At 34.4% G+C, this 21,905-nt stretch overlaps 3 protein-coding genes and 3 long non-coding RNA genes across 8 annotated transcripts; 3 read left to right on the top strand and 3 right to left on the bottom strand.

The window, feature by feature from the left end:
• Positions 1–14: 14 nt before the first annotated feature.
• On the bottom strand, positions 15–2,781 carry LOC106434231 (stem-specific protein TSJT1-like). The gene is made up of 5 exons (XM_048771423.1): positions 2,441–2,781; positions 805–1,045; positions 604–724; positions 384–493; positions 15–281 (listed from the first exon to the last, which is right to left on the bottom strand). The coding sequence occupies exons 1-5, from the start codon at positions 2,641–2,643 to the stop codon at positions 252–254; spliced, it is 705 nt and encodes a 234-aa protein (XP_048627380.1). The 5' UTR covers positions 2,644–2,781; the 3' UTR covers positions 15–251.
• Positions 2,782–6,053: 3,272 nt separating this feature from the next.
• On the bottom strand, positions 6,054–7,592 carry LOC106386771 (probable aspartic proteinase GIP2). Its single transcript, XM_013826583.3, has one exon. It carries the CDS (start codon positions 7,377–7,379, stop codon positions 6,216–6,218), a length of 1,164 nt encoding a protein of 387 aa, XP_013682037.2. The 5' UTR covers positions 7,380–7,592; the 3' UTR covers positions 6,054–6,215.
• A 2,823-nt stretch (positions 7,593–10,415) lies between these two features.
• LOC125575311 lies at positions 10,416–11,474 on the bottom strand. The gene is made up of 5 exons (XR_007330872.1): positions 11,454–11,474; positions 11,193–11,247; positions 10,954–11,066; positions 10,597–10,888; positions 10,416–10,508 (listed from the first exon to the last, which is right to left on the bottom strand). It is a non-coding gene; the product is annotated as an uncharacterized LOC125575311 (long non-coding RNA).
• Positions 11,475–11,651: 177 nt separating this feature from the next.
• On the top strand, positions 11,652–13,323 carry LOC106363541. Its single transcript, XM_048764963.1, has 3 exons — positions 11,652–12,104; positions 12,189–12,824; positions 13,006–13,323. The coding sequence occupies exons 1-3, from the start codon at positions 11,652–11,654 to the stop codon at positions 13,321–13,323; spliced, it is 1,407 nt and encodes a 468-aa protein (XP_048620920.1).
• Positions 13,324–14,146: 823 nt separating this feature from the next.
• On the top strand, positions 14,147–15,727 carry LOC125596135. The gene is made up of 6 exons (XR_007330861.1): positions 14,147–14,395; positions 14,488–14,714; positions 14,865–14,916; positions 15,005–15,116; positions 15,195–15,371; positions 15,469–15,727. It is a non-coding gene; the product is annotated as an uncharacterized LOC125596135 (long non-coding RNA).
• A 1,232-nt stretch (positions 15,728–16,959) lies between these two features.
• LOC125596156 lies at positions 16,960–19,952 on the top strand. 3 transcript variants are annotated; one of them, XR_007330895.1, is made up of 6 exons: positions 16,961–17,320; positions 17,425–17,470; positions 17,573–17,957; positions 18,058–18,343; positions 18,450–18,974; positions 19,601–19,952. It is a non-coding gene; the product is annotated as an uncharacterized LOC125596156 (long non-coding RNA). The 3 variants fall into 3 exon arrangements; XR_007330889.1 differs by having other exon boundaries at positions 17,568–17,957; XR_007330883.1 differs by having other exon boundaries at positions 16,960–17,320; positions 17,425–17,957.
• Positions 19,953–21,905: the final 1,953 nt, after the last annotated feature.

Below are 21,905 nucleotides of genomic sequence, written 5' to 3'. Positions count from 1 at the left end.
TTGAGAAACAAGGATCAAGAGAAGGTGGTGTTTTTTGGATTTTAGAGAGAGAACTTATTTAGGACGAATACAGTTGAAACAGGAAGAAACAGACACTGGCTATACAAAGAAGCAAAAGACAAGAGAGAGACAAGACTACACTACACACATCATCACCAACCTTTGATAGCTTAAAGAACTCACAGAACAGCTTCTTGTTTTCAATACATGATTTTTTATTTTATTTTTTTGCTATTGAAGGTTTTCCATTCTCAATCTGCAAGAACTGTTGCTCCTTCCACCTGTTTCCAATACCATTGTTTGTGTTATGAGCCTTATTAAAATGTTACTGAGGAAAAAATAAAATAAAACTACATATGGTTTGTTCTTGAAGAATTATTCACCTTGAAGGTGGCTCCCCAAATTTCTTCCTCTTTAGCAGGAATGGCAGTGATCTTGTTCTTAGGGTTCTCAAAGCTCCTTAGCCCACCTAACGCAGTCGAGTAAAAGCAGCCTGCAACACATGCAAGCACAACCATTTAAATCGCTCCCATCTAACTTCTAATGTCCTAAAAAAAATTAAACGTCGGAGTGAAACAAAAAAAAAAGATAAAGAAAACAAACCTTGAGGGAAAGAAGCAAGAGACTTTCCACAAGCACCTTTAAGCAACTCAACATCATCAGCAAATGCCACATACCCATCAGCTGTTATCCCCCAATACAATGGAACCTTACCTTCTTGGTCCTACACCAAATTAAAACCGATTTTCACAGCCAAATTCAATCTAGCTCCTCACAGTCATAAAAGGGTTAAGAAGAACTTACAGAAGCTACAAACAGAGTGGAAGTTGATTTATCGAAGACCACAAAGGCGAAGTCGCCACTTAGGTGAGCCACTACATGGTTGGCAGGGTATGGAGCTCTGTCACGGAGAGTCTTGTAAGCCTCAATGACCAAGAGAACCTCGTTTGCATTCTTAGCAAGCCCGTATTGCTGCTTCAAGCTTCCTAGGTTGTCAAGTGAGCCTTGGAACAAGCAGAATATCTCATCCTTAGCCCCAAATGACCTACATATCAATTCAAACAGAAAACATCTTAAGACAAACCTATATGTATATATAGTCACAAAGTCCAAAATGTAGAGTATTGCAATTGTTAAAGTTAAAGATGGAGAATAGTGAGAAAGGTGAGTCAGCATTAGATCATTAAATAGACATGATGCAATCATGGATGCTAACATAGAAAGTAAGGCATAATAATTTATTGTTTGGTATAAGACTATCTATCTATACAAATGGTTTGTGGGGTTTGGTGGACCAACCAAAGTTGCCTTTGTAGACTTGGACATACCATATGTATATAGATTTGTTGATGGGTTTTGTAATGTGACTTCTTCTACCACACTATGTCATTGAGAAAACTGATTATCATGTACAGTAAATAATGATTGTGTTGTGCCACATCATTGGTCCATTAATTATGATCTCGTCTGCATGCAGACGTCTTTGTCTGAACAAGGACCAAGTTTTGTCCAATTTCAATTTAGTGGTTTACTATTCTCTACTATAGTCTTGATCGTCTTCACTTTTATTCTTGAAATATTTTGATTTTTTTTGTGCTGTTTTGTTTCCGATTAATAATCGGAGTCTCAGCGACATGTGTCATTTTCTTACCAGTCATGAGAGGCCTGTGAATCATCTTTGACGACCAACACAGTCACCGACAAAGTCAACTAGTAACATTTTTTATCTTTCAATTTATATTTAAGAGGTTACGAATATAACATGTGAGTGGATCGATATCTTTCTGATAAATTAACTAATGGAATCTTTTCTTGGATAAGTACTCAGATAATTTAAGTTGTAGTGTTCCTATGTTAATCATCCATACAGTCAGGATTGATACATTTTATAAAGGTTACATATGATGTATATGCATATTTCTCTCTATATATATACTAATATATAGAAATATATCTTTTTTGTCAAAAATATAGAAATTATCTTTTAGGAATAAAAATATTTGGACTTTACTCTTTCATTATTGCTTGTGTCCACACACTACTGACTACACCACAAACATCACCCTAGTTTGGAATGCAAAAGAATAACACCATTATGTAAATTGGAATCCAGTTGAGATTATATATAAAACTATTTTATCTACATCAATTAATTTGATTAATGATCTTCACTAGTTCCCTCTCTTATCAGTATGATTTTAGATAATGAAATCGGACGAAATATGGTTCCAATCGGTCGATCCATGCAAATGGACCTACGCTGTTTATAAGGAAATGAATAATTTTATTTTTCAACGAAACTAAAAACCCTGGACGATGATGTCAGTATTTCACCCCCGTCCGATTGATCTAATCGAACGGCATAGACTTTGGGATCATCGTAAAGCTGATTTTAACAAAAATAAATAAATGAAAACAAGTAAATAGCCGACGGTCTCACCTTGGCCGGAGAGGACTCTCTTTGTGGTGGGTGTAGGCAAGCTGCACATTGTCTCCGACTTGTACGGTCACAACAGATGGATTTTGCTCGACAAATTTGTTAACTAGAGCCGCTCCGGTTGTCTTCGGCGACGGAGTTCTGCTGCCGGCGGCCACCAGCTCTTCCGGCAATGATACTATAGCTCCGCTAAAAATTCCCAACATTTTCTCTCTTCTTAGATAATAATCCACGAAAAAAAAAACTAGTCTACTAGAAAATTAAAATTTGAGTTACTTCTCTGTTAGATATATATCGGACATGGAGGTTGATGACAAAGGAGAGATGGTGTTTCTTAATATAGGAGGATGGTGAGGATATCGTGGGTATTTTCGTCATTTCAAGTCTTCCTGATTCTTCTATTGGTTCTTCGTTCTTTAGTTTTTTTTTTTTTTTGTAACATCGTTCTTTAGTTTCTTACACTGAAATTAACGTCAATAATACGTTGGTCCCACACGGAGGTGATAGAATCATTCTCGAGCGTCAGATTCTAGTTTCAGTGGGACCTATGTGCCATTTGTCGTGTCTTGTCTTATAGTCTTATCCATCTTCTTCTCAAATAGACGAATAGAAAAATTTACTTCAATTCTATATAGTTTTTATTTAAAACTCTTAAATCGTTGTGAATATGTAATAAAAATTAAGAAATAAAAATCATTGTAATAGTATATCACTATTCATTTTTTATTATTGTAAAACTGCTGGTAATTAGCCCTTTTTTTTGAAAAATTTATTTTATGTCCATTTGAAGCCAGCAAACACTTTTCGTAAAACAGAAAAGATAACATACACTTTAATTTACATTGCTCTCAGAAGTTACAACTTTTTAAACCATTGTCTTCGCTATATTTTATTAGAAAAATCAGAAAAAATTTATAAACGAAGCTGAATATATATAGTAGGATGTAACCGGTGAAGTGTAACATGCATCAAACAGAGCCTGACAACTAATAAAATGATAAATTACCGTGTCTATTCTACTTTTAAGTGCTTTTTACTAAGTCGATCGTCCTAGAATTAAATCACCAACCATAACTCAGATATTTATTTTGGTGTTGGTGTGGTTCATATTTCTTTTGTCAAAATCAGATATGTTTTTTTTAACAACAGTCAGATATGTTTTATTAGTCAATGAACTAGGAGAGATTGTAGAGTTCGTTTTCTGAAAGCAACTTGAACCTAATTTAAATGGACATATTTCAATAATATAATATCTTTAAAATTTAGAAATTTATCGTATGTCAGATTAAAATTAAATGTTGACAGAAGAATTAAGACAGCTACGGGTTCCAAATTATACATGTCTCATTGTGTACAAGAAAAACTGAAAAAAAACTATCTTAAAAAAAGTTTTAATTATAATTTATGACATGTTCACTATAAATTCATCAAAGGTTCCAAACCTTGTACGACACTGGACCTTGCGGAATAATTTAAAACTTTCACGAGGAGCTTATACGAGGGCCTATAGTTTCAACTGCAGTTTTTGTATAGAAAATGAATATGTGTTGTGTTGATTAAAAAAGAAAGAATATTAAGAATCTTAGAACAGTGAGCCGCCCACTGTTTTTGTTTTTGTATTTGGGGCCGTCTTTTAGTAAATTTTGGTCTAATGTAAACCAATCCATGTCTGCTAATAAAATTCAAAATTTGAGTGGTGCGTAGACTGATCCACAAAGTTCGTTGTAAAACAAAACACAACCTTATGCAATAAAATGTTTGCGCACATAAACCGACTTACTTTTCCAAATTAAATACGAAGATAGGTGAGTTGCTGAAGATTATTGACTAGTTAAGAAAATGACACATTCAAAAAAGAAAACTATAGAACAAAATAAAAGGTTTGGTAATAACAACCGAGAAATGTATAAGATAAAAACTTAAAACTATTTCGAGAAATGTATCAAAGACCACAATATAGACCGACAAAATGTTAGAATAAACAAATGTGGACCGAAGAAATTATTTGAGAGAGAGCATATTATTTGGTAGCCAATAAGGTCATACCAAACATATTTCGTTTAGGACATTGTTCAATCCTGGTGGTAGAGCTGCACTACTTAAGAGTTTTTTTTTTTGAACTTTATATACTTAGAGATTTTGAATGGACAATTACTGTTTTATCTATTGTCCAATGTCCAAGAATATCCATGATTAAATATTATAAGATTCCTGTGTATATAGTATTGGGATTTTGTCTTTTTAATTATAATCAAACTAGAATCTTAAAATTATATTCCCTAAAAATATTGATAATAATACTATAAAGTAACTGAAAACAATTACTGACGTTATCATTTTGTTTTGTCGATGTTAACAAAATACATAATAATTTTATTTTATTATAAACAAGCCACTAGTTGTGTTGTTCTCTTATCTCCACCAGAAAACAACTATAGAAAACAAAAAGAAATACTTGAGGAGTAGCAAGCATCAAGCATGGACCTGGGGCTCTGGCAGCTACAGCTGAAAACGACTCTGATATTGTTATGTTATACAATCGATATCAACATCTTTACAAAATTTCCAAAAATTATTTCAAAACAATATATTTATCTCATTTGAAGATGACATATATAAGTTTTTCTTTGCCACATACGATTATATAACATACAATAGTTAATAAGTCATGTGAAACTGTTATTTTGTCTACAAATACGGTGTGGACTGGGGATGTGTAGATCTAAAGCTTCCGTATCATTTAAACTTAACAATTATTATTGGACCATCGTTGATACAATGATCTATAGGCTAAAATGGTCACCCATCTCATTCACCTTAGCTTTTACAAACTACAACAACACAAAAGTCTTCATGTGTAAATATTATGTTGCTTTCTTATTTCTTTTTAGTTTTTGGTAATATCACGATTTTTCATAATGTTTTTGGCTGTTTGGTTGTTTTCTTTGATACGATCACAATGGAGTATGTCCTACCTATTTTCTGTGGGTTTTTTTTTGGCGGTTTTCTCTTATACTAAACTCAATTTTGGAACAGATTTTGAATTCAGGTCCAAGAAATACTTTATAAAAATTTGGTCAAAAAATACTATATAAAATTCTTATACAATAAACAAAAAAACAATAAATATTTGGCATGAAATTATTGAAATAAAAAACAAGCGACAGTCAGTGAAAGTACACAAAACAAACAAAATCTAATACAAAGGTGTCATAGTTGGGCCAACCCGATTGGACTCGGCGTTTACAACAACGCGATAATCGGGCCATCCCCAAGCTTTAGTTTTCATTTCAATCTTTTTATTCTGTATACCTACATCTGCTGGTTTATGTGAATCTTGTAATGCTAAAAACTACAATAAATTATTTATGCAGTAGAATTTAAGAATTGTAGTCACTGCTACTCCTATATGAATGTTTGATGATAACTCTGTACACGGGGTTGAGCCTTAGAGGAGAGGTTTGGTCATGGTCAAAGTCGCTGTGGGCATGGAAGAATGCTACATATCTATAAATAGGTATTGCACAAACTCCATCATCCTTGCTGGCTCCTTCGCCTCTGCATCTTATTTCATCCTTTCAAGGCTTTCCTCTACGGCGGATGTTAATAGACACTGTTTGAATTTAAATTTATGTATCACGACCAACAAACCATATTAGTGTAAATGAGTAGAGTTGCTTACAGTAACTCATGTAAGAATCGGTACTCTTATGTCAATACACAACAAACAAAGAGCGCAAAACTGACAATATATACGTGTTATATCAGATGTTTTTAACTACAAAGCTTCTGGTCGGAAGGAATTTCTTTGTCCGAACCCCATCATCGAGTTACCCAAATCAAAGTCCAATACAAAGCCTTCTAACTGTAACCCGCCCATTGTAATCGGGCTGACCCGGTTCGACCCGCCGTTTACAATACCCAAGCATTGGACCCCACCACCAACATCCACCAATAGATTCTTCCCATCAATCCTCCACCTCACCATCTCGCTCTGCAACGCGAGTTCAACGGCCGGAAACTCCACCTCATCCGGAGACGTACTCGTGAAGCAGAGACCGAACGGTGCTACGGGAGCCACCGATTTAGCGTTAGTCGCAGCTTTAACGTAACCTTCCGCAAACACCGCGTAGAGCGAGCTCTCTAGCGTCGTGTAAGGAACCAACGTGCTTAGCTCCGCCGATAACGGACCCTTCGCGGCGAGCTTCTCCCCGTTGACTCTGATCGATTTCACGTTGATTAAGTAATCGCCGCTCGAGCTTGTAGACAGTGGCGTGTAGACCAACGATCTAGCTGCGGCAGTTCCGAACACCTCCTCCACCGAACTCGTTGATACGACGCCGTTCGACGGAGACAGATAAACAGTTAAACGACGGCGTTCGTTAGTTTCCGCGGCGAGTTGCGAAGGGAGAGAGATCTGGGCCTTTCCAAGGCCCATTACTCCTTGGGCTCCACTAGCGAGCCCACGTAATAGCAACGGAGGAGCACATGCGAAGAGAAGATCAACGGTTCCCTGAGAAGAAACAGATCCGAGTGATAAGACGTCTGCTGCGAGCTCTCCTCTCGCCGTAATCCCCACGACGCCGTTTCTGACAAGTAAATCGCAATCAGCATTTTTGTCTCCACGCGTTAAAGCTCGGTCATTACCAGCCTTGGCCTTCAAACAGCCGCTTGAGCTGCCTGAGATCAGACTTCGCGACGAGGATATATGTCCAGAGGAACAATCGAACCATAGAAGCGGACCGGCGAGATCAACTACGAGCTTAACGGGCTCCGACGAGTCACCAAGGCGAATCTCTGCGACGTATTGACCTGTTAATAAGTCTCGAGTAACAGGGAAAACAATTCCGTTGACCGAATAAGAGATCTGTGATTTGGTAATTAAGAAAACGGAGAGGAAGGTGAAGACGGAGAGATACAGACAAGAAGAAGAAGAAGCCATTGCAAGTGTGACTGATTGAGTGAGGGGGCAGGAGATGGATCTGGACGGTTTTAAAAGGATTAGAGAGAATGAGATGCGGTGGGTCGACGCCGGTTTAGAACGAGTGTGAAAATCGATAAGGATTGGTTAGTTTTAAGGTAAGTGCTGAGTAGACTGCTTGTCGTTTCGCGAATTGTGGGGACTTTTATTGTTCTGGTCAATGTTTATCCATTTTTTTTTTTTTTAAGGTAGCCCACTAGAGGCATTTTGGCACGTGCGGCGGGAGTTTTTAAATGCGTCGAGATATTTTTGTTATTTTCTGGGAATATCCGCAATCATGTAGAGTTTATCCGCCAGTTGGAGTAGTTTGGTACTTTGCTAATTTTTCACCTGCTAATTAATTCATTTCAGTATACAAATGTTAGATTAGGATTGCTTAATAAATGGGCCTAAAATGAAAATTTATGGCCCAATAGATTTCGGAGTTAATCGAGTATACTTTCCCTCGGTGACTTATGAACTTGCTGGTTTTGTTCATGTATAGTAGTTGCATCTCAAAAATACGAAGAGTAAAAAAGAAGATTTTTGAATAATTTATATATATATATACTAGGTGATTTTCCCGTGCTCATGCACGGATATAAATATTTTTAAAATAAATATGTTATAATAATTGAGTGCTACTTACTTTTAATTTTAAATTAATTTATAATTTATATGCATCATTTATATTAATAATATTATGTTACTTTAATTATACATATAATTTTATATATGTTATATCTAATCGATTTTGTTTTTTTCATTCGATTTAGTTATCATTCGGATAAATTGGATTGCATCTATGAATTCAACCGTAATATTTGTATTCCATATATTAAAATTTTGGTTAATTTCTTATTTGCATTTAGGTGGTTGTTGTCTTAGATATGTGAATATATTTTATGAATATTATGTATAACTTAAGATATATTGTGATTAGAATGAAATAAAAAAATAAACTAAAGTTTATGATTCCAAATTACATAAATTAATATAAAGAAATGATAATATTCTGAAATCTCATGCATATATATATAAATTTTTCAAAATAACTAAATTGTAAAGTTGGTTAATATTCTATTTTCATTTTTTAATATGCTTTTAGTTGTCTTATGATTTATATTTATAAAATAAATTACTATTCTTATAAAATTATATATTCTTATTGTAGTTAAATCTATGATTTTAGATATAAGTTGGATTAATCGAATCACTCATGTTGTGAGTATATTGAGTTACATATATTCTTTCAAATTCAAAATGAAGTATAATTATTTTTTATTATAATTAAGTCAAATGTGCATGTATTTCCATAATATTTATCAAATTATATGTTGATGTTTGTAAAATATATATTTGAAAATAAAGCGATGATCAATAGGAAGAAGTTACATGCATAAGTAGCTGATACATTTTTGAAAGCTCATGAGCACATATCAATATATACAATAATTAAAATATTTTATAAATTCTAAATAACTTTATGCCTTTGATTTATTGAATGGAGACTAAACTTTATTTTAAATAAACTTAAAAATGAGAATTCAGATTTGCTTTGGTATTTTGATTATGGTTCTCTTAAGTTACAAACATAAAAACATAAAATTTAAAAGAAAATTTAAAATTAAGAAAAAAATAACTTTAATAATGATAAAATATAATATATCTACCTCATTAAACTATTTTGTAACTATTAGATCAAACGATGTTTATTTTGAAAATTATTTTTAGGTTTTTTTGAATATCTCTTAAAAATAAGAAGTAAAAAATTGTGATTGTATTTAAAAATAATATTATATAAGTAAAATATTATTTATCGATATGTTTTTGCTATAATTGAAAGATATTATAGTCAACTAAATATATAAAAAATAAATAAAACATTTGAATATTACTAATTGTAAACTATTTTTAGACAATTAAACATATATCAGTTTGTGTTACTTAATTATTTTATGTAATCATCTAAGAAAATATATAGATATATAAAAATATTTTTCTTATTTTAATTTTTTTGTATTGTTTAAAATTATGTTTTAAAAGAAATAATATTTCTTTTTCTAATATCAAGATTATATGTGTAAATTGTTTTTAATGAAATTACATTATATAGAAATTTATAATTTTCATCTAAGAAAATATAGATATACAGAAAGTATTTTATTACTTCAAAATTATATTTTATGTTATTTAGAAATAGTTTTTAAATGTAATATTACTATTTTGTGAACTTTCTTTTTTTTATGAAATTATATTATATATACATATATTTTCGTTTTTCAATTCTTTTTTTTTTAACTTTATAAAAAAATTCCTTTTTTCTTATATGTGTAATTTTTTTGGAAATTTTTTAAAAGGAAACTAAATAAAATAAATAAACAATAGTATTTTAAATGTAAATTAATTCATTAAGGGTATCAGTGTAATCAACCATTGTGAGAGTTAACGTGAGAGCGACACATAGGAAACTGACTTCTCAAATAATATTATAGAGATTACATGTGCATTTTAACGGTTGTCATTTTTTGCCCGGCGAACCTATGTTTTGTAGCTTTGCAAGTTAATGATAAAAGATCATCGTACAAAGTAATTTAACCAGCAGCTTCTCTCATGACTCTGTGGTTTTCATGGTCATGAGGTGATTGTGAATCTATCTTTATCAAGAGAGGCTCATTTAAATCAGCCGGAGCATCAACCACATCGTTAAGCTCATGCGAGGCTGCAACCGCTATGTTCATGTCTCCTCCGTGCTCTGCTAACGCTTTTCTTAGAGCGTTCTGTGCCACCTTAGTAACACACACCATTAATATCGCTGCAACGAGAAAAGATGAAAGAAAGAAATAAACATAAGTGACTCTGTTCATCTTTGCAGGTTCATAAAGACCATAAGTAACTTTCCAACTAACTGGGTACTACAAGGCTCAGAATCAAGGATGCCTGCAAATTACCAAAGATTAGTCAGAAAAGAGATTGAAAAAGAAGGTGATAATGTACTTAAGCTTGTGGGGATCTTACCCAGTGGCCGAAAGATAGTTCACTCCACTTGTGAGTCACATCAGAAAGGTCTTTTAGAGTTGTTCCAACATACACTAAGGCAAACGTTATTGGCTGCCAAATTAACAATGCATCAAGATGTATTCTTTTGATCTCACAACTAAACATTATCATGGAGAGAAGTGGATTCGATGAACATTACCATCATCCCTAACCAAGAAGAAAGCAAGTATGGTCCCAGCGTGATTGGTGTTACAGATAAGCGGTAGTTCAACATTCTGAATGGGAGAAGTGGAGCAAGCCGGAGCAACAAGCATATCTATATTCAGTTTTTGCATTATTCATAAGCTTCAAAAACAGAATGTCAGCAGTAAAAAATGATAAAAACTTGTATCGGTTGTTCTCACCTTGAAACCGGATTTTTCAATAGCGAGAGCCACCGATTGAAACTGAGGATAGTCCTTCAACTTTGCAACTACAAAAGGTTTTCCAATCTGCATAAGAACATTCATGATGTAAGTAAAAAGATAGCATATGTCTGCAAATCTTCTAGACTTACCGTACGGCCTAGAAGAAATGCTGCTCCAGAGCCAAGCGTGGCCCCGACCGAGTCCGCCACAAAACCAATTGGTAGTCCAAAGAGGTATCCGCCACCGATCTGAATATCACAGCCTCAACCAAAATAAGATTTCTCAAATTTATCGATATACCTTTTCACTCTAATAACGAAAAGTTGAGAGTGGAGAATGGCAGTCGTTATGTAGTACACACAAAAGAATTAGGATGTGATGTATATACCGTAAGAACAGAGGCAGGAACAGCCAGAACTGTAAGAGGAATGTACGCAACAGCTCTACACATATTACAAACGAAAGACAAGTTCAGGAACTAGGTAAAAAGGCTCCTAACTCTTATGTTTCCTCAATTTCTAGAAGTTGTGTTTCCAAACACATGGTTAAACAGATATAAAGCTACGTCTGTTAATGAGCTCACAGCTTCAACTCACTCAAGAACATAATTAGTTTATAGCTCAAAAAAGCAAGAAGGAGAAACACTTACAGGGCAAGAGGTCCCAAGGCCTACGAATGCGTTAAGAAATATCGTGTTATTCCCCCCTTGTTTGTTACTTGGATTCAAGAGTGTATTACTTCGCCTCGATTCTCAGTCGCCATCAATGGAGAACTTGCGGCGTTTTTCCCTGGGAAGAAGGGTCTGCGACAGGGGGATAGTATCTCTCCGTATCTGTTCATACTTGCTATGGAAGTCTTGACGAAGCTCCTGGAACAAGCAGTGGAAGCAGGCAACATCAGGCTTCACCCGCGGTGCCATGACCCACGGGTTACTCACCTCTTATTCGCTGATGACTTGTTGGTCTTTTCAGATGGTTCCCGACACTCTATCACTGGCATCAAAAAGGTTCTGTCTATTTTCAAAGATTGGACTCGTCTTGACATGAATGCACAGAAATCAGAAATATTCTTCGGAGGCTACTCAGAATTAGAAGCATCGGTGACTGCGGATATCTCGGGGTTTAAGATTGGGACCTTCCCTACAAGGTACTTGGGTCTGCCGCTGAACCCTAGCAGGATAAGCTACGCAACGATGCAGCCTTTCCTTGAAAGAATCACCTTGAAACTCCATAGCTGGACAGTAAAGACTCTTTCTTTTGCTGGTAAAATGGTTCTAGTTGCATCAGTGATATATGGAATGGTAAACTTCTAGAGCTCGGTCTTTACATTGCCGAAAAGATTCTATGCTAAGATTGACTCTTTGTGCTCCGCTTTTCTATGGAAGAATGGTACTGCGTCTGCAGTCGGGGCCAGAGTTAGTTGGAACAATATCTGTAAGCCAAAGCAAGAAGGTGGCCTTGGGCTGAGGAGTCTTGAAGAGTATCAGAAAGTGTTTGAGTTGAAACGAGTCTGGAATTGTTTCTCTCAATCAGGCTCCCTCTGGGTGGCTTGGCTGCATTGTAATGTGTTCAATAGAAAGAGTTTTTGGACTACTAACGACTCACAAAGATTCTCTCCTACGGTGAGAAGTATGCTCCAGCAGAAGCCCTTGCTCCTAGATTTTTTAAGGTGTATTATTGGGGATGGGAAGACTGCATCTTTTTGGCATGATTACTGGACGGATCTTGGCCCTCTGATATCGGTATTTGGCCACACAGGTCCGCGGGCTCTGCGGCTGAACCTGGAATCTCATGTTTGTGATGCATCTCAGGATGGGGTCTGGTCGCTACCACATGCACGGTCTGATGAAGCAGTCACACTTCAGATAGTACTCACGACAATGACTACTCCATCGTTGGATCATGGAGCCGATAGGTTCTTATGGCGCAATGGAGCTGGTCATTATGTGCCAAAGTTTTCTGTTAAAGCAACTTGGAACTCTATTAGGGAGTCTGCCTCGGTTGTGCCTTGGCACTCTCTGGTATGGTTCAAGGAAGGGATCCCCATATATTGTTTTCTTACTTGGATGGTAGCTCTCTCAAGGCTGCCTACGAGGGATAGGTTGAGCGCTTGGGGAATAAATGTCCCTCTGCATTGCGTCCTATGTTCTGAGGGTCTTGAGTCTCATCAGCATCTTTTCTTCCAATGTTCCTTCGTAGCAGGCCTCTGGGCGCACTACTGTGGCAACTATGGACTCTGTTCCTTCCTCACTCAATGCGGTTTCTTCTCTCCTGTCTCTTCGTCAGGTTGGTGACACACCAGGCCTCCGGGTCGTGTTAATACTTCTTTTGCAGGCCATCGTTTACTGCTCTTGGAGGGAACGAAACCTTCGTATCTTCCAGCAGACCTCTTCGACTGAAGCCGGCGTCAAAGCTCAAGTCCATCGCCTCCTTCAGGACCGCCTCATCTCCACCCAGCCTCCAACGCCTGCTTCTACTCTGCTGCAGGTTTATCTCTCGCTACTACCATCCGGACCGTAATAGCTTGCTCTTTTGTTTCTATGTCTTGTTGTCTTCTCTTGTTTCCTCTGTAATCTCTTCTCCAAATAAGTGGGTTTCCACAACTCTTGTAAACTGAAAAACCTTGGTATGAAATTTTAACATTTTCACCAAAAAAAAAAAATATCGTGTTATTGTTACCTCTGTTAAAAGTTCATTTCAACAACATGTTTGATGTAATCTCTGATTCATGTAATATGTTACATTGATTTGATATCAATAAAGTGAAGATGTTATCTTATTATATAAAGTTTGGTTTTTTAAAGTTACTAATTAATATGATCGCAATACATGACAATTATATATTTAAGATTGTGACATGTGTAAATTCATCTCATAATAAAAATATGTATATTAAGATAATAACAAAAAAAATTGTTACAAAAGTCATTATAACTATTATCTAATAGTAATTTTCTATTTTTTTTGTGTATCAATCTTGTAATTAAAAATATATATACTAAGATAATAACAAAACAAAGTTTGTTAAAAAGTAATTATAATTATTATCTGATAGTATTTTCCCTTTCTTATAATCATAAACAAAAGATAACTGCAAACTATTATCTGATAGTAGTTTCCATTTTAATATTATGACATGTGTTATAATGATTATCTATCTATCTAACTATATCTTTATATATAAAGTATGGTTTGCTCTCTCCTGGTGATGCCACCTCAGCATACAGGTCAGAAAATCGAGTTATGTGAGCGTGACACGTGTTCCAGACAAGCAAAACGCATCACTTCATTTAATCCGATGGGCTTTGACTGTGAAACGTGATTGGGCTGATATTTTTTTCTGCGGCCCGGCAGCCTGTAATCGAAAACCCTAAGTTTGATTACGCAAAAATTGAGTTCGTCTCTCCTCTTGCACCTTCATCGAGAATGTCGACAGAAGAAGCTAGGGGTTCGTCATCTCCCCTAGATCCGACCATGTCAAACAAGCATGGATGTTCTGGAAGGAACCTCAAGTCAGATCTTCATAAACTTTTGTGTCGTTCATAGTTCCCGTCGTTACGCTTGATTTCGACCTCCTCTGATCTGTTACGCAGTTAAGTGATTGATCACCCTAACATGTTCTTTAACCTTTGGACCCATGCCAACCACGACTGATTCATTGAATGCTTCTTATCTTCCTTGCAGGCAGTGATCTTCACTTATAAAAAGGGGAGACTTCACCTTACGAAAATCATCCTCCCGGCTCCTAATATCAGCAAAACCTCATCTTCTTCGATTTCATCGCTTAAACTTTCATGCTCGCTGATTTGGAGGCCGTCAGTGTTTTTCCACTGTGGTGGTGTTACTTCTCGAGAAACGTGAAAGGAGGTGACGAGCTGATGGGCGTGGACAAGCTTCTCCTCGACTCTAAGGTCTGATTTCTAACCTTATTATCATCCTCGGTTTTGGACAGCATTTATAATCTTATCAAGCTTATGTTTTCAACAATATATTAATCTTTTCTGATTGATGGTGTTGAATCCCCTTATTGATTATTTTTTTCATTTTTTTAATGTTTCAAGCAACCCTCATACCGCCACCGTCTCACGGCTTACCGGCATCATTTTAAGGCAGGTTTGATGTACTCCTTTGACTGATTTGATATAACTCGCTGCAATCAGAATTACAGGCTCTCTGACTCACCTCTACTTTTACGGTTCAGTGTTTCAACTGAATTTGAAGAGATACGGTTCTACCAATTCCTAAAGAACGCTTCAAGTTCCATAATCACAGTGAGGTACTTTGGCTGGCCAACAGGAACACACACCTTCCCGGTAATCGTCTTCATATCTCTTTATCCCAGGATCAACATTGGAAAGTGATTAGATATTGACATCTTGATTTCTTTGTAGACCTTATCTGTGAGCTCACAGCTGTGAAGAGTATTGTGAGTGACCCTACACAAGGAAAACATCGTGTCATGACCGGAGGCTCCAGCTGCTCCCAGTTATGATGATGTTGCAACAAGCATAAACCTCAAGATTGTTCGAGGTGCTCAGTCATGTTATGGCAACAATTAAAATCGACAGGTATTTGATTCATATTGTGGTCCTTATCACTTTTGTACGTTTTAAAGAAAAGAAACAAAACGTCTGAACAGATCTTTCTCTGATTTTCCATTGTTAGTGATGTTTCTCTGACTTTGAGTTTGTTCCACTCACAACTCTCAAGCTGTATCGTTTCACAACCACCTGGAAGGCTTCTGTGTTGATCTAATAGTTGTTGCTACAAGCATAAACCTCCAAGATTGTTGGAGGTGCCCTATCATGTATCATCTGTTTTTTTTGTTAACTGTGAATTACTTTACTGCTGCTTGGAACAAGCAAAAACCCCAAAAACGAAAAAAACCTGAGTTTCACAGGTCAATACATACTTTAATAGCTTAGCTTGGCAGTCTATATTTTTTGTTTAAAGAGGAGAAACGTGAGTTCCACATATTTGTGCATTATCATGTGACATCACTGCTATAATATAAATAAAAACAACAACACAAAATTTGTTATACTTTGGTAACGACAATTTGTTATACGATTATGGTCATTGTTCAAAATTGATTATATATATCCACTTTATATATATATATATATAGAAGATTTTTTTTTGAAACAATATATATATAAACATAGATGGTGCAATTACATCAAAATATATTGCATGATGAAGCGGAACATACAAAATTGGAAAGACAAATTTTCAAACACCTATTAAAGTTATGAATTCAATGGTTCTAAAACTTAAATAAAATTTTATCGGGTTGTCCATTTAACAATATGTAATCGAAAAACTTATATAAGTGAGATAAAAAAATATTCAGATTATAGGTCCGATTAGTTAGTTATAAATGCAGAAAATTTGTTTAAATAATTTAGTATGTAATTTTTACTGATGTAATTGTAAATTTTTGATGTAGAAAATATTATAACATTTTAACCGCTGATTTTTGAAAAAAAAAACATTAAGTAAGATTGTAGATTTCAAGGGGGATGGTCAATTAAATTGCTTAGAACTAATTGGAAACAAAAGATATAAAAAGGTGTAAGTGAAATGAAACATATCTATAGTCCAACCAATCAAACACTATAACTAAAATTTAATTAATTTTTGTTAATTTTTCTCTTCACCTTATATAAAGTTTCCAATTACAAAATATAAAAAATTGGATATTAAAATTTGGATTTAAAATTTTTCAATTCATAAGACAAAAAAATGCATAGTTATAAATAATTTAATAGCTTATATTTTTATAATAGGTTATACTATATATATATATATATATATATATATATATATATATATATATATAAATAAATATACAAAATATATAATCAAAATTAAAATTTAAACAAAAAACCCGGGCGTAGCTCGGGTCGACCTTAGTATATATATATATATATAAAAGAGAGTTTCTTTTTTTTCCAGAACGCGCCACCTATGATGCCATGTCACAAATTCGAAGCATGTATGCGTGACAAATGTCCAAATGACTTAAACTTACCGTTTCATTTAATCTTTTACGTGATGGGCTTGATCGTTTATATCTCACAGAATATCTATTAAATAAGCCCATTATTATTTTATTGTAGGTCAACTGACTCGTTCGTCTTCTCCGCAAGCATCGTGATCATTCGGGTCGTTAGATGTTCTGGACATTGAATTTGTTGTTAGCGATGCGTACTGTTAACGAATGGATTCAGTGAACCATATTAAAGTTTTCATTAACATCACCGATCCACTCATCCCACAACTTTTCATTCAATGCACCTCTTATCTCAATGTTTGTAGATCTCGATCTATAAATAAGCGAGTTTGGAGTTGTGAAGATCATCACTTTCTTCTTTGTCATTGTAATCTTCACAAATTCGTCATCCCGGAATGGCTATTTCTTCCCATCAGGGTCATCGGGATAATCACTGACTGTTACACTTCCTCTCAATTCGTAAGCAACCACATGCAAATCCTTGGCAAACCCATGATCCAGGTTCCTTCTTGGCTTTTTTTTTTCATTTGTGTTTCGACTGCGATGTTTCATGTTTGTAGCTCAACGTTTCAAAATATTCAACTTTAAAGTTTGTTCTTGAACAGAGAACTTGGGAGAGTTTGGTGTTATCTTCTACTCTCGATAACTTTGGTAATGTTGCTCCTCTCTACTCTTTTTGGTTACATACATAAGAAAGTTGTGAACTTTATGAATCAAAGGCCTTTTTTTGTAAACTTATTGGTAATAGCTCAGATAAGAAGAACACATGGATGATGGTTCTGAACAAAAGTTTCAATGGCCACCGCTTCTGTCATTATGACTGAGTGAACGTGTCCACCTTATCTGTGACACTTTTCACACCTTATCTGAAGAGATTGTCTCTTCTCCTTATAACCGCGTTTGAATATATATATCTCGGAGAAGGAAGGAGGCCCAGAAAGAGCAGAAGCCTCCTTTTATACGATCTCCAGCACACACACTGGTGAGTGCCTCCATGCAAATTGTAGATTTTCTCATGGGAGCCAGTAAGATGGAGTCGATGTTGGATGGTCAAACTTATCAGATATGAACGTTCGTTCACGAGGGAAAGCTTCTTGGTTGCTCATATATTCAAAACTGTGTAGGCGTAGACTTGTCGGTATATCTCTCTTTCTCCTGCATACTTTCTTATAGTTTGACCTGTTCCATAGTTTCTTTTTTAATCTCTAAGCCCTCTCAAATTTTAATGACATCCTCAGCGCCACTCAGTCAAATTTTCATCCAGAGAGAATCTCGGGCTCAGGCAGAGATCAACCAGTTCTGAATGATAACAGCTCAAAGTTTACTCTCAAAAATGGTTCTTAGGAAGTGAAACAAAAGTCTCATGGAAGATTATCAGTTTCGCAAAACCCAAAGGAGGCAAAGTCTACTGGAAGGTCATCAGTATCTCAAAGTTCAGATCCTTTATAAAGGAACCAAAGCCTCTTGGAAGTTTGTCAGTTAATCATAGCTCAGACGCAGTTAAAGAGTCATTAACCTCGTCATGTATGTTTTACTTTGTTCTTTTTTTTCTGTCTCCACTGCCTTTGCTAATATATCGCTGCTTATTGAATGAAATCACGTTTCTTGGTTTGTCTGCTGTTTGCTGAAGCCACAGGAAGTACATCAGGCTCTCCTCGTAGGGTCACATTAACAAGTTCTCCAAAAGTTGCTTCTGGTGTTTCTACGGTTGTCTCTACTGCTGCAGTTTCAAAGAGGGATTTTGCAAAAGATAACTTAAAAGGCAAATCTTCCAGTAGTCAATAAAGGGGATTTTTTCCCAGTAATTGTTCCCAGATCGGACCCAGTGATTGAGCAGAGACTGTTGAATCCAGAGCAGAACTCGACATTATTGGAAGAACTATGCCATATTCGTTGCAGTCCAAGGCGGCTGATTCTAGAAGGCTGTCTAGCATCAGAAATGTGCCGGATCTACCAACTGATTCTCTTATTGAAAGGTCTCAGTCTCAACCTATAGAGCCAAGCAATTCACAAGACGGAAATACATTTACAAGTGACGAATGTGGCACATGGGATACAGCTGAGAGGAGAAATATAGACAACGGATACAGAGGATTTGGAAGGTTTAATTCAAGAACTTTGCTGACATCACCTCCAAGAAATCATGACGAAAACTGTATGTTTCAGCTCCTTTCCAGTCTTCGTTTGTTTTAGATATTGTTTTAACTATCTTGGCATCTTAAACGTGGAGAAGTTTTCTGAGTTTCTGACAGACTTGGGTATATATATGAAATATTAGGAATACGTGTTGTTGTTTAGTACAAGATGTATGGGCAGAACAACTTTATGTTTAGTTGGTCCTTCTAAGTTATAGATAGCAGTGTTGAGTTTTCTGGATGCTGAGCTCTAAGTGATGTAGCGGAAGCTTCATATCTTCTCTGCATCACTAAGCTAACGAACTCTTTATAGCTTTAATGCAAATAGGAGGTAACTATTTCGAGACATCCTTTTATATATTTTTAACTTTATAAGGATGGTTTTCTTTGTCTTATTACAAAGGCAAGTGAATTATATTTGTTGTAGCTGTAGGAATCACATCATGAGGTATCATATCACTTGTAAGATGTATGCTTAGTGATAATCATTGATTCATTGTAGTCAAATAATAGAAACAATTAAGAGGTTTAAGATAAGAATAGTTTGGGAGCAATAATGTTTGGACTCTTTACAGTGTAATTTCTGAAAGATCCAAACGACTATAAACAAAGCTTTAAATCGATTTGATATCGACTACCTTTGAAGGTTGGTGGCCGGTGGGAATCGAGAAGTACGCAAGAAAGATTGTTTTAGCTGGAGGGAACACTGATGATGGTGTTCTCGACGCGCCGCCCCGCGGGATTCGAAGATACTACTGTCGTGTGCCAGTGTTGTACGAATCATGGCTGTTAGTTTATTTATTGTTGTAGAAATGTGATTCATGGGATCGAAAGAGAACCACAAGATCGTTCCAGATGTAGATTTGGTCCTTATTACATTTACTAGAGATTTTACCCGGGCTACGCCCGGGGTTATATACAACTAACATTTTTTCTATTATCTAAAATATGTATGGGATAGTGAACAATGTGAAATTAATAAAAAAACTTTTTAAACCTAAGTTATTCTCAAAAATATTTTTACATATTTAGTTTATTATAAAATATATTATTAATCTCAACATCATATATTTTTTTGTTATATGTGTTATTTATATCATGTGTATGTTTTTATATGTCTCTTATAATATTATAAGTTGGATGATGACTTTCTGGTATCCTTGGCTTTTGAAGATGATAGTTTGTTGATTTCTTCATGATCAGTGTTTGGTCAACGACAGAGATTTAACGCTGGAAATACAAACCCAAAAATCAACTCGACAGGTTCAATCATCAGTCGATTCAAAATAAATAGAAACACCTCCAAAAAAATCAAATATCAGATCCAATCAATCTTTAAACTACAACTTATATTGGTTTTGACCAAAAAACCCAATATCCATATTTTCACTGTATTATTGTGATATATATAACCATATTATTGTATATTTTCACTGTATGTGTTTTATGATGATTTGTAAGAGGTGTATATAACAACTTTGATGGTTTTAAAGTATGTTTGGACGTGAATGGTTTATAAATGTTAAGATTGTTTAATACCTTATTCACATATAAAAATAAAATTGAGTTTTTAGTCATACCCGAAACTTTTGTTTTGAAAAAAATACATAAAAACAATTTAGTTTTTTGTCAAATTTAAAATAAATTGGAAACAATCAAACAAATGAAAGAAATTTAAATAAAACAAATCATCAACGAAGATGCCAGAGCTATAGAAGCCTCTAACCATATTCTTGGATCTACACAAAATACATTTTTATGGTAAGAGTGTTTTTCGTTTTCCACGTGTTAAAATAAACAAAAAAGTATTAACAACTAATTATTTGAACCAATTGTAATAATACTTACATTTAAGAAAAATATTTTTAGCGACTTATATTTATGTAATTATTTTAAATTTCACAGCTCTTCTAAAAATAGGTACTGAAATTTTTGAATATCAAACTATTAAATGTTAAATTTTTAGTATTTATAATTATTATTCAAAAATTATAACATTATAAACATATCACATATTTTTCTTATAATATTATCATCTGCAAAATCGCGGGCAAACACCTAGTATTAGTTAATCAAGAGTTCCGCGGAATGGGGTATACTGATCAAAGTTACTTGTTCTCAAGGGTACGAATTCTTACTTTTGTCATTTTTTCAGAAATGGTTAATCTGAACATTTTCATATATATATATATATATATATATATTGAAATAATATATTTTTGTTTGTAAATTCGTACGTCTTATTTTCTATTTAGTTTAGCCGTATTTTTTAAAATATGTCGATCTTTAAAGTTTTATTGTTTTGGTTTATTTTATCATGTGTTTTAACTTTTTAATAATAATTTTCTCTTTTCCAGCCTAAATTATTTTTAATAGTAAATATAGTATATCATGTTGATTTTGACCCTCTTTGTTTTAATTAATATGAAATAATCATATGAATATATTTATTATATTTAATATTTCGTAATGTGTAAATTTAAAATATATATTTATACTATTATTTACGAATTGATTGTTTATATTAGATCTATATAAACATAAAAAAAAAACAAATCATTAACGAAGAAGCCAGAGCTATATAAGCCTCTAACCATATTCTTGGAACTACACAAAAACAGGTAAGAGTGTTTTCGTTTTCCACGTGTTAAATAAACAAAAAGGTATTAACAACTAATTATTTGAACCAATTGTAATAATACTTACATTTAAGAAAAATATTTTTAGCGACTTATATTTATGTAATTATCTTAAATTTCACAGCTCTTCTAAAAATAGATACTGATTTTTTTTAATATCAACTTATTAAATGTTAATTTTTAATATTTCTAATTATTATTCAACAATTACATCATCGTAAACATATCATGTACTTTTCATATAATATTATCATTCGCGAAATCGTGGGCAAACACCTAGTATTACTGTATTACTTAATCAAGAATTCCGCA

The sequence above is a fragment of the Brassica napus genome, chromosome A3 (assembly GCF_020379485.1).
Source record: "Brassica napus cultivar Da-Ae chromosome A3, Da-Ae, whole genome shotgun sequence".
Taxonomy (NCBI): Eukaryota; Viridiplantae; Streptophyta; class Magnoliopsida; order Brassicales; family Brassicaceae; genus Brassica; species Brassica napus.
This window is presented reverse-complemented; position numbering and strand designations above follow the sequence as displayed.

Bases quoted from the DNA above. Each gene is read 5' to 3' on its own strand.
- LOC106434231 (XM_048771423.1), bottom strand. From the start codon at position 2,643: ATGTTGGGAATTTTTAGCGGAGCTATAGTATCATTGCCGGAAGAGCTG. The intron at 725-804 runs GTAAGTTCTTCT...AATTTGGTGTAG, and splicing joins CCACTCTGTTTGTAGCTTCT to GACCAAGAAGGTAAGGTTCC. The intron at 494-603 runs GTTTGTTTTCTT...CATGTGTTGCAG, and splicing joins TCTTGCTTCTTTCCCTCAAG to GCTGCTTTTACTCGACTGCG.
- LOC106363541 (XM_048764963.1), top strand. From the start codon at position 11,652: ATGGAAGTCTTGACGAAGCTCCTGGAACAAGCAGTGGAAGCAGGCAAC. The intron at 12,105-12,188 runs GTAAACTTCTAG...TTTCTATGGAAG, and splicing joins CATCAGTGATATATGGAATG to AATGGTACTGCGTCTGCAGT. The intron at 12,825-13,005 runs GTATGGTTCAAG...CCTTCGTAGCAG, and splicing joins TTGTGCCTTGGCACTCTCTG to GCCTCTGGGCGCACTACTGT.
- LOC106386771 (XM_013826583.3), bottom strand. From the start codon at position 7,379: ATGGCTTCTTCTTCTTCTTGTCTGTATCTCTCCGTCTTCACCTTCCTC.